The 16,421-nt window shown below is 39.9% G+C and overlaps 1 protein-coding gene across 2 annotated transcripts in view; it reads left to right on the top strand.

Annotated features, from left to right (window-relative positions):
* The window catches only part of Samd8 (sterile alpha motif domain containing 8), a 48,452-nt gene extending 34,440 nt beyond the window's left edge, over positions 1–14,012 (top strand). For both annotated transcript variants that reach the window (XM_051174799.1, XM_051174800.1), the window contains exons 4-6: positions 2,076–2,193; positions 8,505–8,655; positions 9,376–14,012. In XM_051174799.1, coding sequence (XP_051030756.1) covers positions 2,076–2,193; positions 8,505–8,655; positions 9,376–9,680 — 574 coding nt within the window. In that variant the 3' untranslated portion in view covers positions 9,681–14,012. The remainder of the gene's footprint in view (positions 1–2,075; positions 2,194–8,504; positions 8,656–9,375) is intronic.
* The last annotated feature ends 2,409 nt before the right edge of the window (positions 14,013–16,421 follow it).

Raw genomic sequence — 16,421 nt, 5'->3', positions numbered from 1 at the left:
GAATGAACAAATAAATAGACAGGCAGGTAGACAGAGCAAGAAAGGCATAAGGGTAGGAAGACCCCTTTTCTATATTAATGAGTCTTGCTTGATGTAAAAACAAAAAAAAAAAAAAAAAAAAAAAAGGAGAGAAAATAAGGCTTAGTGGTGAAGAAAACATTAAGAAACTGTCTGTGGTTATCTGCTGCCCATTGTTTTTAGAACCCTGAAGAGTGATGTGTGGGTATTGTCTTGCAATTGGGGACCTCACTCCTCAACAGGAAGTTCTGTGGTGGCCACACACATCCTGAGCTGTGGTTATTTTAGTACTTTGAAGGTGAAAAGAAAGGTTAATGACTGCTATTTTTGTCACATTTTCAGGCCATATTTTTTGAGGCCATTTTGCCACATTTCTCATTGTGTTCTTGTGTGCACTCCTATTTTAAGATAAAATGGTTTAAAAATGTGTATATCACTGCTTTCTGGCTAACTTTGGCTCTCAAGTCCCTATGGACTTAAATCTATCCACTCATGAAAATAAAAACAAATGTTACCTTAGAAGAAACCTTGGTAGATTTGGTGAAGCATAGTAGTGACCAGGTAAATCCAAGTAGTGGTTTTACTTAAAAGTAGATAAATTCAGGAATCAACACTTCCTTAGTCCAAGAAGGTATTTCTCAAGCGTCATCTTTGTGTTACTTTTGATTGGAATTGAAAGGTGGTTGAGCTGCAGGTTCTTAAGCTCCATCCAGATGTGCACATTAAAGACTAAAACATACTTTGCCTTATGTTCGGTGCTACTTTTGAGAGAAAGTACCCCAAACTCTTATTCTGTTTCAATTTAGGGCATTTAAAGAAATAACAGTACAAACGATAATCACAGTTTATGATTACTCAGATTATGCTTATTCAAAGTTTCTGTTACTTAATATAAAACAGTATTATTTTCAGAGCTTAAGTTTAAGTAAGGGACAACTTAGAATAACTTCATATAACTATTCTTGTGAACCATTTTAATGCTGTTCATGAGGCAAAAGTAGAATCTCAAGTGATCAACTTTACCCTCCTATAAACAACTTAAGAGGCTGGCAAAAGTGGGAAAAAGCACTTGGTGTTCTTCACAGCACTGGGGTCCAGTCTCCAGTGCCCACATTGAATGGCTGTCAACTGCCTATAACTCCAGTTCCAGGGAATCTTACACCTTTGGCCTCCAAGGATACCTGCACTTTCATGCACACACCTACAGGCAAACACACATACCTACACATAATTAAAAACAATAAGAAAATCTTAAATTTTTAAATAAATAATAGGACTAGTATTATGCTTCCCAGGATGAGAATACCTTTAATTCCAGCACTCAGGAGGCAGAGGGAGGTGGATCTTAGGCCAGCCTGGTTTACAAAGCAAGTTCCAGGACAGCCAAGCCTACACAGAGAAACCTGTCTTGAAAAACAAACAAACCTCCACTTTTGTATGGTCTTATTTTACCACCAAAAGAATGCTCTTTCCAATCTGCACTAGCTGCATGTGGCTATTGTAATTTCAATGATTTAATATTAGATACAGATCTTACTAACATAAGGAACATGAGTTCCAAGTGCTCAAGAGCCGACTGTAGCTAGCTGGCTACATGGTATATAAAACATCTCCATCACTGCAGAACTCTAGTGGATGATGACATGTTAGATGATCTCCTAAGATCCTCTCCTCCAAATTAAAATAAAATATTATGACATATGTAATGAAACCCATTGTTTTGTATACAGTGTGATAAAACCACATATATGCATTACAAAGATGTAATTTAATTATGTTTTTCTACTTTTAAGTTTACAGCTCTACATTTAATAAACAACTTGTGAGCAAATACTGCCACGGTTGAGATTTTAGAACACCCTCTTGTCTTTTCATTATTAATTCCAATCCTGGCCCCAGGCAAACACTGACCCATTTGGTTTTCCTTTTAATACAGAACTTCTGAGTGGGGGAAAGATTTCTGTTCTTCATAAAGACTAGTGATTTCCCCTTGCATTCTTTCTCCCTAGGAGAGTTGGAGTGTTGTCTGATTTCTGCTTTGATCACTCTGTTTATAGGTCAATCCTTCTGCGAAGGCTCTGTAGTCTGATGGGCACTGTATTCTTGCTTCGCTGCTTTACCATGTTTGTGACCTCCCTCTCCGTGCCAGGACAGCATCTGCAGTGTACTGGAAAGGTAGCCTGTTACCTTCTGTGTGTTCTTTATTGTTCTTTTGGATTAATGACCCAGGATTAATGCAGGAAGGCAAAAATTATGCTTTTATGTTAAAAATGTGCTTTATTTTTGTATTTGCAATACCAATAGTAAACTTGACAAAAATAACTGGGTTAAGTAACCTTAGTTAGCTAGACTTATCTTTCTGTGTTCCATCATGGATATTAGTTCCATGTTACAGGACTGTGGGAAAAATTATTTTGACTATCTTTTTCTGCTACATCTTTCCCTTTCTTACTACAGTCAGTATCTTTGTTACAATGTTTTTATTAGTATATATTGATTAGGTACCATAATGGTTGCCATTATCACACCTGCATACACATTCACAATGCATTTGGATCACATCCACCTTTGATACACTTTAGTCTTCATATGGGGTGCTCAGGGCCCTTACTGCCTCCATCAGCCATTTTCTTTAAACACTTTAAGCATTCTTTAACCCAGGGCTCTGTAAACTTTCTAGGATGTGTGAAATATTTATATGGATTTTTTTCCCCTTTCAGTTTTGGTGTGCATTTTATAACTTCCTTATTTGTTTTATTGTTGATTAAATAGAGAGAGGACAAATTATGCCAATAGGGAACAGAAATGGGAGTTATAAATTATTATTTTTATTCTAAGATCTAGGGTGTTTTTAAAATTCAAACTTGGTGGTAGAGTGATTGCCCAGTGTGCACAGGGTCCTGGGGTTCCGTCCCCAGCACTCATCCCTCACTAATGAATTTTAAAAATCAATAAAATAATCTTAAAAGTTGAGGATCTCAGCTGGGCATGGTTCCACATGCCTTTAATCCCAGCACTTGACAGGCAAAGGCAGATGAATCTCTGTGAGTTTGAAACCAGCCTGATCTACAAACTGAGTTCCTGGACAACCAGGCCTATGTAGAAAGACCCTGTCTAAAAGAAATAAAAACAAAAGTTGAAGGTATCATATGTTTTTGATATACAAAATTGTGAATGATTAAATTTGGGCAAAAAAAAATATTATTAACCTACACTTCAGACAGGGGTCTTAGTGGCTACATTAACACCTTTGTTGTTATTTTAATGTTGCTTGTAAAACAAAATTAGGTGCCATTGCCTATACTGCAGTAGTAGAAATAGCTGACACACCAGTTAGGGAAGGAAGATTGAGCACTGGAAGGAGATGAAGAGCTAAAAATCCTGCCCTTGAGGTGAAGGGCAGCAAGTTCTCCAGGTATTAGGCCTGTGAGACTGAGCACTGAGAAGGACCCAGGGCACTTTCAGACTTCTCTGAAGCAGATAGTTTTAAGGTTAAAAACTTTGGGGGAGTTTTGTGGTTTTTTTCAAGACAGGGTTTCTTTGTGTAGCCCTGGTTGTCCTGGAATTCACGCTGTAGACCAGGCTGGTCACACTCACAGATCCACCTACCTCTGTCTCCCAAATGCTGAGATTAAAGACAAATACCACCACCTGGCAGAAAAACATCATTTTATTACAAAGTTGTAAATGTTTCTTATAAGAACTCAAATTATATATAAGTGTATGTTAAAGAGCAAAAGCTCACATAGACCCCTTTTTATCCCAGCCTACAAATGAAACTTTTAATAGTTGTGTCTACTTGCACAGGTCTGGTTTGGAGTTTCTTCTTATGTCTCTCTCTCTGTACCTCTCTCCCTCCTAGGCAATGTCACTATGCAGCTCTAGATGGCCTAGAACTTACTGTGTTGACCAGACTGGGCTAGAACTCACAGACAGCCTCCTGTCTTGGCCTCACAACTGCTAGGATTAAAAGTGTTGGGTACCTCCAGCAGCACAAACAGTTTTTAAGTAGAATTTTTATTTACTCCCATAAGTTGACGTTCATGGAGATCCTTCAACTGAAGCATGAATTACAGAGGTGATTCTATGATTATGCTTAAGGTACTGGCACATTCTTTCACTTGAATATCTGTGAGGCCTGAGGTTGGTGTCAGGTTCTTGATCAATCTCCACCTTATATATTAAGGCAGGGTCTCAGGCTGAACTTGAAGCCACCAGTTTGGCTAGTATGCCAGCAGCTGTGGGCATTTCCTGTCTCTGCCTCTTTGTGCTGGGATATCCAACTAGCCTTTTCTGTGCCTTCTTGGCATGATTTCTAGGGATCTGAACTCAAGGCATGTTTTACCCATCTCCCCGATCTCATGGTTAACCAAACAATGATGGCACACATCTTTAATCCTAGCACGAGAGAAGCAGAGGCAGGTGGATCTGAGTTTTTATTTCAAAGCTACCCTGTTCTACTGATTGAGTTCCAGAATGGCCAGGGCATGTTTTGTGGAACAACCTTGAACCTGATACCTTGCACATGGTAGGCAAGCACTTTTTGCCTCTGAGCTATCTCCTCCATTTACTCTAAATTTTTGGAAACAGAATTTTAATGTATTGTGATACATATTCCTAAAATGGTCACTGGGAAAAAAAAATGTAGTCTCTAGGTTGGTATTTTAGACAAAGATACACTTTGCACTTTCTAACTATACTTTTTAAGTAACCATTCTTTATGAAGAGTAATGAACAACATCCACATTTGCTTTTGCTCTCCAGACATCACTCAAAAATATCTATCAAAACACTTTAAATTTACGGAAGGTGGAGTGGGGAAGAGAGAGTGAGGTGTGTGTGTGTGTGTGTGTGTGTGTGTGTGTGTGTGTGACACATGCAAGTGCATACATACACATACCACAGCAGGAATGTGTGGTTCAGAGGACAGCTCCAGTCATTGGGCCTACACAGGAATGCCTCTACCCACTTAACCATCTTGCCAGATCCCCTCAGGCTTTTAGTTAACAAAGCAAAACAACAATGAAAAAGTCATTGGGAGCCTGGCATGGCAATTCATGACTATAATCTCAGCACTCAGGAGGCTGTGTTGAGAGACTGGCAAATTTGAAGACAGCTGAACCATATAGTACAGTTTTTCAACTATAGTTCGTGACCCCTTTGTGAGTTCACCGACCCTTTCACAATGGTGACATATCAGATATCCTACATATCAGTTATTTACATTACAATTTATAGCAAAATTACAGTTATGAGGTAGCAGTGAAATAATGATTGGGGTCACCACAACATTAGGAACTGTATTAGAAGGTTGCAGTGTTAGGAAGGTTGAGAACCACTGCCATAGTGAGTTCCAGGCCATCCTGAGATACAAGACAGGCCCTGTCTGGGGGGGGGCGGGGCCGGGAGTGATCAGAGTGGTATTCTCTCACATTTTACTTTCCTTCACATGGAGATAGATTTGTAAGCATCTCTAAAACATTCCTGGTTATTACTCTCTGTAATTTCTTTTTAAGCAATTGAGAAAATTGGCTTTGCTTTAGAATTTAGATTAATTAAAAAAAAAGAAATGACTAGAATCTAATTTAGTTGTCTTAATAACTTTTATAATACAAGTATACATTCCTTTAAGTAGACTGTAGGGTACCACCATGAAGGCAATGTCACTATAATATTGACCCCGTTCTTTGGCTGTCTTTGTTTTCAAACAATTATTTCATTGATTTATAGCCTTAAATTGTTGAGAGGTTGGTTAGTTTTCTTTTTCAAAGTCATGGCTTCTCTATGTACTCCTGGCTGTTCTGAAATTTGCTTTGTAGACCAAACTGGTTTTGAGAGAGTCACCTGCCACGGCCTCTGCCTCCCAAGTGCTGGGACTAAAGGTGTGCACCACCAGCTCCTGGCTTCAGCTTATATTCTTAACCGAAAACTCCGCTGCCCAGGTCCCGGCAGACTAAGCTGAGTAGTAGCTTAGTGAAACAATTACAGGGTTTAGTAGTGGTGGAAGACAGAGAGATTCAGTTATTGTGGCCATTTTGGAAAGGGGAACATGGAGAGGAGTCCAGTAATACCTGAAATACTGATATGAACTTTAGGTTTAAATAGAGGAAAAATTGGGTTGAGAAAGAAGTACATATAATGAGACCGCATTATCTAAGTTCTTGTTATTGCTTAAGGGAATACACCAGTTTTCATGAGATGACTGCTCTTACTTGAGGATGATCTCATGATGGGATGACACCTGTGTCATTTCTGTCTGGTCTGGAGGTATCAGACCCTCAGTCTCTGCTTTCCTTAATTAACTAATGCAGATAGATACTTCTTTTTATACAAGGAGGGATTTTTAAATAAGCTATATCTGAGTGTCATTTTCTGAATAACCAGATCCGAAAATACCAAAGGAATGTATTTGAGGTGAAATGTTTTGCTTTCCTGTGAAGCTTGTTAGTGGACAAGAGAATGTCCGGCCCTTGAAGGTTTATCAGGGACAGCCACTGAAGAGAAGGCTGGGTCTTTGTGCACACCGCTGCATCATGTGCTACAAGAACAAGTCAGATGTCTCCATTGTGAACAGCCCTCTTTCTATCTCCAATGACTTTTCTCTATTAATAGTTATGTGTAGATATTTCCATCTAAATCTGCCCTGAATTACCGCTAATTGCTTTGAAGTATAATGTATCCTGCCTATTGACCTACATTATATATAGCAATCTTAAAAGAGTGTTATGGGGGTAACAACCAGCAGCCAAATCCCTTAGGGAGATCCATAGGCATTTCACTGTGATAAATTAATGGTTTAAAATCACAGAACCAAGACAACTGAGAACATGCCTAGTTTTTAAATTTAGCAACCCAAAGCTAATTTGCATATCTTGTCTGGACAGCTTCCAATTCATTATTCTCTGTTTCAGTTTGTTTCTAGAAGGATGTATGAGAGATGTAGAATGGGAAAAGATGAAAATACTTTAGATACTGGATGACAATTGTTGAGACTTGTTCCCTGTCCTCATTTAAGATATTATCCAGCTGGGCAGTGGTAACCACCTTTGATCCTAGCACTTGGGAGGCAGAGGTAGGAGGATCTGAGTTGGAGGCCAGCCTGGTCTACAGAGTAAGTTCTAGGACAGCCAAGGTTACAAAGAAATGGGGGGGGGGATCTGCTATGATTGCCTTATCAAACCCCCATGATCTTTTGTCTTTCTTTTCTACTACCCTGAGACACATTGTGTCTCAAGGCCACATTGTGGTCCTTGGTGGCTGTTGGAGATTGAATTATTGGAGGTAGAAAGCAAGTAGAGAGGTGCAAAAGAACTCCTCTTTTATCTCTGTACCCTTCCTAGAAATCTTCCACACTTTTGCTTACAGCTTTCTTAGAGGACATGGCTCTGCCTAAGTTCAGGGAAGGCCAGGAGGGAGTAAGACCTGGCTGAGTTCATGGTGTCATCAGTGTATGCGATTCTGTAACCAGTGATGACAGAGAGGATAGATATTAAACGGTAGAAATTACGGCATAGCTTATTTCCTTCCTTACTAATTTACTTATTTTTGGTTTTTGGAGACAGGGTTTCTCTGTGTAACAACCCTGGCTATCCTGGAACTCACTTTATAGACCAGACTGGCCTTGAACTCACTGAGATCCGCCTGTCTCTATCTCCTCTAAGTGTTGGGATTAAAGGCATGCATCACCATGCCCAACTGAAAGTTGGAGATTATTTAAAAAAAATTAATATAAGGTCAGGCAGTGGTGGCACATGCCTTTAATTCCAGCATTCTGGAGGCAGAGGCAGGTGGGTTCAAGACCAGCTTGGCCTACAAATTGAGTTCCAGGACACCCAAAGCTGTTAAACAGAGAAACCCCTGTCTTGAAGGGGGAAAAATATTTTAATATAGATTTAAACATGGGCATTATGGAAAAAAAAATAAGTGAAATAAAACCTAGAGATGTTCTTGTTTTACAGTGGGTATTTGTTTTAAGATGAAATCTCATGTGACCTTGACTGGCCTATGTCACCAAGACTCTTGATCCTCCTGCTTCTGGCTATGAAGTACTGGGATTATGGACACGTGACATCATTCTTGGCTTTGACATTTTCACTTCTTGCTTTTGTTGTTGTGTATGTAGCCCTGGTTGTCCTGGAACTCAATATGTAGACTGGACTAGCCTCAAGTGCCTCTTAAATATATGTTACATGCCCAGCTTGTCATTTTCACTTTAAAGGAACTCTACTGTACAGGAGTTTGAAATGCTATGATTTCATTTAATTAGCAGCATTTTCTGAGTGCAGACAAGCTGGGCATGTAATTTAGTCGCTGGGCATGTAATTTAGTCTCTGGGCCCACTTGGAATTAATTGGGTTAGACTTTGTTTGCCTTTGCCTGGATGTTCTTACTTATGAATCGTTCCTCACAAATTCCCCAAAATTGATTTGGGAAAGCTCTGAACCTCTCTAAGCATTTGAAGAACTAATTCACAGCTTTCTTTATAGATATATGGAAGTGTGTGGGAGAAACTACACCGGGCGTTTGCCATTTGGAGTGGCTTTGGTATGACCCTGACTGGTGTTCACACTTGCGGAGATTACATGTTCAGTGGCCACACAGTTGTTCTAACCATGCTGAATTTCTTTGTCACAGAGTGTAAGTATGTTTTTAATGCTTCTGTGCATATCAGACAACTGCAGAGGAGGGGTGGGAAGGATGCAAAGTCCTAGGGAGAACAGGAAATGGACTGGGGTTGTAACTCAGTTGGTGGAGTGCTTGCCTGCCCTTCATGAAGACATGTACCACATAAAAACATATGTGATGGGGGCTGGAGAGGTGTCTCAGAGGTTAAGAGCACTGACTGCTCTTCCAGAGGTTCTGAGTTCAATTTCCAGCAACCACATGGTGACTCACAACTATCCATAATGCTATTTGGTGCCCTCTTCTGGTGTGCAGGCAAAATACTGTATACATAATAAATAAATAAATCTTTAAAAAATATTTATGTGTGTGTGATGGGGCTGGAGAGATGGTGCAGCACCCACATGATGGTTTGCAACTCCAGTTCTAGGGGATCTGACAGCCTCACACAGACATACAGACATACATGCAGGCAAACACCAAAGCACATAAAATAAAAATTTAAAAAATAGTATATAAAAACCACATGTAATGATAGATGCCTGTAATTCCAGAAGTCCAGATTCATCTGCATATCCAGTTTAAGGCAGCCTGGACTACACTACATGAAACAGGGTTGTGAAACAAGAGGGAAGGGCAGATTGGGGAACAACAACCTATCATACCCTGAGAAGCATGTGACAAGGCTCATTGGAACAAGTGTGGTTTTAAATGATCCTTCTGTTATTTTCCTAGATACACCAAGAAGCTGGAATTTCTTGCACACTCTCTCCTGGGTTCTCAACCTCTTTGGAATCTTCTTCATCTTGGCTGCCCATGAACATTATTCCATTGATGTGTTTATTGCCTTTTATATCACAACAAGACTCTTTTTGTACTACCATACTCTAGCTAATACCAGAGCATATCATCAGAGTAGGAGAGCGAGAATTTGGTTTCCTATGTTTTCTTTCTTTGAATGCAATGTTAATGGCACAGTACCTAATGAATATTGTTGGCCATTTTCTAAACCAGCAATAATGAAAAGACTAATTGGATGAAGACTGTATCTTTGTAATGAGTTTGTTGTTAAATATACAGTAGTTATGGAATGAAAATGAATAACTTTGCTTTGTCCCCAGGTTGTTCTGGATATGTTGCATTTTGGCTTATATGTTGACAGGTTTCCTGTTCTGAGCAAGGCTGTGACTATAAAACTCAAGAAAGAGCAACCAAGGCTCCCTACCTCTCTGGTTGAACAGAGAGCTCAAGGAGAGATTTTCTGCCCTTCCTTCACTGTAGGAAGACCCAGTGTGTAGGTGATGTCAGGCCATTACATGTGCATGTTAAGTGTTTGCTTACTGAACTCAAGCACAACTGCTTAGACTGGTTGATTAATTTCCAGTAGGACTCAAGTCAAGAAATATTTTTTTGAAGCTGTTATCCTCCCCCTACCAAGTGAGCCATTCTCACTTGTTCATTGAACTAACCTGTGTCTGTGTGGAAAGTGATTGTCTTACTGGTAAACCTTTGAACCATTTTTAAGAAAAGCCTATTGAACACAGCAGTTTGCATGAAACAAGTAGAGAATGCTAGGGGCCATGTGTGAGGTGACACATTCACTGGTCAGGTGTCACTGGCCTTCCCATTAATGCAAATATGGGGTCAGCATTTTCACTGTAGTTGCAGTTCCTGTTTTGTTTTGAAGCTTCAGTGTGAATAACAGTAAGGATTTGTGAAGGAAAAAGGCTGTGCTCATAATAGTAAAGTGGTGTTGTTTGAGTGCTGTAAGTATTGGAATAAATTTGTGTTGTAACAGTTAGTTAGGCAGATGACAGCCCAATATAATGTGTTTTTTAATGATGTGCTTTAGTGAGACAAATAAGAGCGTTTTACTAGATGTTAAAGTTCTTATGTCACTAAATAAGTAAATGTGCATGCGAAGAATTCTTGTCTTCTAATGAAAAAGAAATCTACAGGTTGTAGGCATAGTGTTAACTCTTTGGGGTGTTTTGGTTTGTTTTCCTAAAAGTTCTCATTCTTGGCCATTGAAAGTAAACACCAGACATACTTGGACACAAAAAAACTTGCTACTTTTTATTTTAAAAAAATAATTGTGTACATATATTTCTATAGTCTTAATTTGGCAATCAAGAACTAAATAAATTAGTAGCTGTTTACATCAGAAAATTACCATCAGTAATTAATTTCACCTCTCAGATACCATTTGTTTATTTTTTACCTCAGCCTGGTTGTAGAATTGGAAATTGATCTTCAGCTTAAACAAGTAGTTTACTAATTGTGTAGTTTTTACATTCCGTTTTAAAATATGGACTTTGAAGAGGTGCTGGCATACTGAGAATACAGTTTGACCACTGCTGACACTTGGTCCTTCTCTGTTTGGGTGAAATGCTTATTATTGTAGTTGGAATCATAGTCCCACCCTCCCTGAAGCTACAGGAGTGAATTAGGCAGGAAGGGGAGATTAGGCAAGCAGATTTCAGCCCATGCTGTACAACCTGAGTCTGCTGGAAACATCATTGAGAAATGATGTGAGGCAACTCAAGTTTATTATGTCTTTAAAATCTTATACTTCAGAATCTTATAGTATTTTAAAGTATTGATTCTGTTACAAGCCAGGATCAAAAACACCAATATCTCATGTAAAGAAATTACATAATCATGGAGTGAAGGTTTTTTTGTGCTTGCTTGAGTGGTTTAACTTGAAGTCAAAGGCCATTACTGCCCCTCCTCTTTAACACCCCCACCCCTGACATAGCAGGACCCAACTTATCTAGGGGAAGCTAGTATTGGCTTTTGGGAGACTGTTCCAGAAACATCTGTATCAACCTTAGTTTTTAAATGTTCACTACATTAATGGTGAATGTCTTAACATCAGGCTTCTCTCCTCCATGTGGATTCTATTATCGAGCAAAACAGGAAAGTAAATGCCGCTAGCTTTGTGCAGTATTGGTGGTGAGTGCCTGGCAGCAGCCTACAGTGTGGATTGTGAGTGGCCTTGCAGTTACTCCCATTTGTTTTAAGGAAAAGGTAAGCTGGATTATAACCTATTAGCTATTATGAGACAGGGTTTACGTGAGTTAATCATCTTCAAGTCTCAAAACTGAGACAAAATTATTTTTCAGGTTTTGACTTCACACCTTTCCTCTTGTTGAAATCTAACTGTAATGAAGATAAAATTTATGTTTACATTTTGGGCATGCTATGGTTGGAGGGAGAGGCTCCATGCTTTTTTGAACCTTGTGTTTGATCCTGCAGTTGTACAAGGCTTTCATCCTTGACAGCTTAGTACAGAAGGAAAGAAAGGGCTTGAGTTTGGGGATGCAAAGTAGGGGTTCTGCGGGAAGTCCTGGTTGGATTGCCTGTGTTCTAGAAACAGTATTGTTGCCCTCCCTGTGGTGTTCAACCTGGGGCTGTGTGTGTGCCAAGCAAGTGCTCTGCTGTTAAGCTACATCCTCGGCTCTCTGTGCTTTTATGGGGCAAGGCAGAATGTCTTTTTGAAAAGTGGTTAAGAGAGCAATGAGGTTTTTTTGTTTGTTTGGTTTTTGGTTTTTCAAGACAGGGTTTCTCTCTGGCTTTGAAGCCTGTCTTTGGAACTCACTCTGTAGACCAGGCTGGCCTCGAACTCACAGAGATCCCCCTGCCTCTGCCTCCCAAGTGCTGGGACTGAAGGCATGTATGTACCACCAATGCTAGACTGAGAGGAACCAGGTTTTAAGGCGGATTAGCTTGCAGTCATCACCACATACTTTGGCAGAAACCCTTTTTGTCTGTGTTGCAATTCCCAATGAGGTTATCCTCCAGTTTTCTCTGAGCAGAATTGCTATGAAAAATACTACTTTTATATGCTGGCTCTGCATGTTAATAGTCTTCCAACCAAGAAAAACTACTGCCAGGAGCAGTGGTAGCCCTACTCTAGCTGCCTGTGTTGTGACTGAGAATTCGCAAAAATCTGTAATTTATACGTGGAGAACAGAGGAGTGAAATCCTTTTATAGCAGAAAAGAAACAGTCTATTTTAGGAACATTTGTACAAAACCTTTTTTGTTGTGTTTGTTTTATTTTGTTTTTTGAGACAAGGTTTCTCTGTGTAGCCTGGGCCGTCCTGGAATTCAGTGTGTAGATCAGGCTAGCCTTGAACTCAGGGATCTACCTGTCTTTGCCTCCCATGCTGGTATTAAATTCAAAATCATAACATAAACCTGTTTTGTTATATTCAGCAAGAAGCAGTTTTAGCACTTAAAGATTCTAGACCCACAGTGCTTAAGGATGCTTCTGGCATTCATGATTTAGACTCTGGTTTAATATACTTACTGATTTGGTAGTCTTGTAGACAGGGAGTCCATAGTGAAAGCAGTGATGGTCTAGTGAGCTACCTGTCAGCCTTACCATCTCAGACTTTAGAGACAAGAAAATTCTTTAGAGTAGTTTACTTGCTTTTCTTCATACAGTGAAAGCCACCAAAGCATGTCAGTTTTCATGACAATTTTCCATGACAGTTTGGACAGTTGATGTTTATTCAGAAGTGAACTTGGCCTCAGTCGCCCCTATACCTCCGAAGCTGGGGATTGTTAGATCCCTGTAAAGCTCAGACAGCTTCAGCTGACCCATGGGAAAAGAAGGGATCTGTTTGTTTCTTCTCATGGTGAATAGCTTTACATGAATAAATTATTGTAGAAGGAGGTGTCGGTTTGCCTGTCAAGTCAGTGGCACTAATTTCACAAAACTAATGTGATAAATTATTGTATCAAGTTCAGCACAAATATCTATGAACTCTGAGCTGTTTCTCCAGCTACATTAAGTTGTTTTTGAGACACATTCTACTGTATGTGAATCAAAGAACTCTTTATTCACTGTTTTTCTTGTCTTGGCATAAGGAAGCTTTGTGCTTTGACAGGAGAGGGAATATTATGGAGTTGTTTTGGTCTTTTGTTTTTCATTGTTATTTCACATCTCTTGTAATCTGAACTACTGGATTTTCTGAAGAACTAAACAGCCTGCTATTAACATCTTTAAAATGTTTAACTTTAATACCTTTTCATTTGAAGAATTCATGGTTGGTAGGACAATGAAATGTTTCTGTGATATGAACAAAGGAAGTGAAGCTGGTACTCAGTGGAGAAGCAGTATGCTAGACGAAACCAGGCTTCTTTAGTTTTGAGATTTCTACCTAAAAGTCTCCCTGTCCACAGAGAAACTAGTGTTACTTGAAGATATGAAAATTCTTGTGGTAGCCATACCTTGAAGCACAGTGTTGTATATAAGTAAATACCTGGTTCTAAATTAAATCCAGATTTAACTAATATATATTATTTTATATCTTTGTTGTATTAAAATGTTTAAAACACTAAAAATAAAACATTTGAAAGTTGATTTGTGCCTTCTTATTTAAATATCCTTGCACTGTTAATGTAGTGTGTCTTTATTGTTTCAGACAGAGTCTTGCTATGTATGTCTGGTCTCTGACTCTGTGCACTCCTGGCTTTGACTTGCTGTTCTCCTGCATGCTAGCACTGTCACGTTCGGTGGGATCTTAGTCATCATCCTCCCCCACCCCATGCTTAAGCCCTGCAGCTTAAAAAGAAGTTGAATTACATTTCACAGGACACATGTGGAGGTGAGAAGACAACTTGGAGGACTTGGTCACTGTTATGACTCAGGAATTGAACTGGGGTTGTCAGCTGGGTAGTGGTAGCAGTCGCCTTTCATCCCAGCATTCCAGGGGCAGAAACAGACGGATCTCTGTGAGTTCGAGGCCAGCCTGGTCTACAAGGTGAGTTCCTGGACAGACAAGGCTGCTACATGGAGAAACGCTGCCTAGAAAAAAAACAAAAAAGGTGGGGAGGAGGGGAAAGTTAAAATACTGGTGTTGTCGAGATCGGTGGCCTGTGCGTTTACCTACGAGCCTTCTCACTGGCCAGATGGCAACTTTGAAACTGTAGGAGGACCTGTGTGGCATTTACTAACTCTCAGGTAATAATTTGCCTGTTACAAGATAGGGAGCCAAGGATTGGGGACATAGCTCACTGGCAGAATTTAGGTGGGCAAAATAGGAACTGTGTTCCAGATAATTAATAATCCAGCTGGAAGATAACAGAAAAGCAGCAGACGTCTTCTTTAGTTTTTAGTAGACAGAGAAATCGAGAAGGAACTCTCAGGAGAAGAACGGCTCCAAAGGAAAAATGCCTATTATTAGGGTGTGAGTGTTCACTCCCCATTGCTTATGATATGTGGAGGCTGGAGGATGACTTGTGGAATCAGTCCTCTCCTACTTTTACATGGCTCCCGGCTTTTGTGACTAGTGCTTTTACCCACTGAGCCATTTTGTAGGCTCCTGGACAACATTATTATTACTTTTTTGGTTTTTTGAGACAGAGTTTCTCTGTAGCTTGGGAGCCTGTCCTGGAACTAGCTCTGTAGATCAGGCTGACCTTGAACTCAAAGAGATCTGCCTGCCTCTTCCTCCCGAGTGCTGGGATTAAAGGCATGTGCCACCAATGCCTGGCCTGGACAACATTATTTAGAGGAATAAATCAATAGTTTTAATCCTGCCTTAGATGTTCTGGAGCCATTTTTGGCCAGAGAGGCCAGAGATGGTGGCTTGAGCACTCACATTTGTGCAAGCACATTCTCTCCCTCTCTCTCTTTTCTTCCCTTCTAGTAAGACTTCTCATAGAAAAAGCTTGATAGAGGGAAAGAAAATGTTTGGGAATCACTAGGCAGCAGTCAAACTGTCCTTATATCTGTTGGTAGTTTGGGAGAAAGTATGCACTCACTAAGGGAAGTTCAGGAAGTATGCAGAACTTAAGTCCTCCTTGAAGGACAAGTTAACTGACTTCACCAAAGATTTAGAGCAGCAGTTTTAAACCTGTGGGTGGAGACCCCTTTGGGAATCAAATGATTCTTTCATAGGGATCACATATCAAGCATTTGTATCATGATTCATAACAGTAGCAAAATTACAGTTACAGAGTAGCAACAAAAATAACTTTATGGTTGGTGGTCACAACATGAGAACTACATTAAAGAATTGCGCATTAGGAAGGTTGGGAAGCAAGGCCTGCAAGTTGTCCTGCCCTCCATAAGGTACTCCTCCCCTGTCACACACAGATGTGATCTTTAAAAACCTTCTCAAAATCAGATTTACAAGCCAGGCAGTGGTGGTGCCACCTTTAATCCCAGCTCTTGGGAGGCAGAGACAGGCGGGTCTTTGAGTTTGAGGTCGGCCTGGTCTACAGAGTGAGTTCTAGGACAGCCAGCCAGAGCTGTTATACACTGAAACCCTATCTTGGGTTTAAAAAAAAAAAAAAAAAAAAAAAAAAAAAAAAAAGATTAATTTGTGTATTATAGAAGGGGACTTTTACCAGAGTTTGTATTTGTTTACCAATGGAAGCACCAGGAGGACCCACTGCTATAGGTACAGCTCTAAGTACTGCAAACAGCCTTAGTTAAGGACAGAAGTGTAAGTCAAAAAAAAAAAAAAAAAAAAAAAAAAAAAAAACAGTTAAAGGCCTGGTGTTCCTCAGTGATAAGAGTGCTTGCTTGCCTGGTATCTGCCAGGCCCCAAGTTTAACCCCCTAGTACTACCAAAAGAGACATGATGGTAAAAGCATACAGGAGAGCAAATGAGAGGGGGGACAGGGGCTCTAGAATGATTACTATTTGGTAGCTCGAGGTGGGACTGCACAGCCTGTAGGAAGCCTTTGATCCAGTAAGGAGGTACCAAAAAATTAGCTGCCAACTGCTGCTGGCTGGTGTAACATGGATCTAGGATATCCTGGA

The sequence above is a fragment of the Phodopus roborovskii genome, unplaced genomic scaffold, assembly GCF_943737965.1.
Source record: "Phodopus roborovskii unplaced genomic scaffold, PHOROB, whole genome shotgun sequence".
Taxonomy (NCBI): Eukaryota; Metazoa; Chordata; class Mammalia; order Rodentia; family Cricetidae; genus Phodopus; species Phodopus roborovskii.
This window is presented reverse-complemented; position numbering and strand designations above follow the sequence as displayed.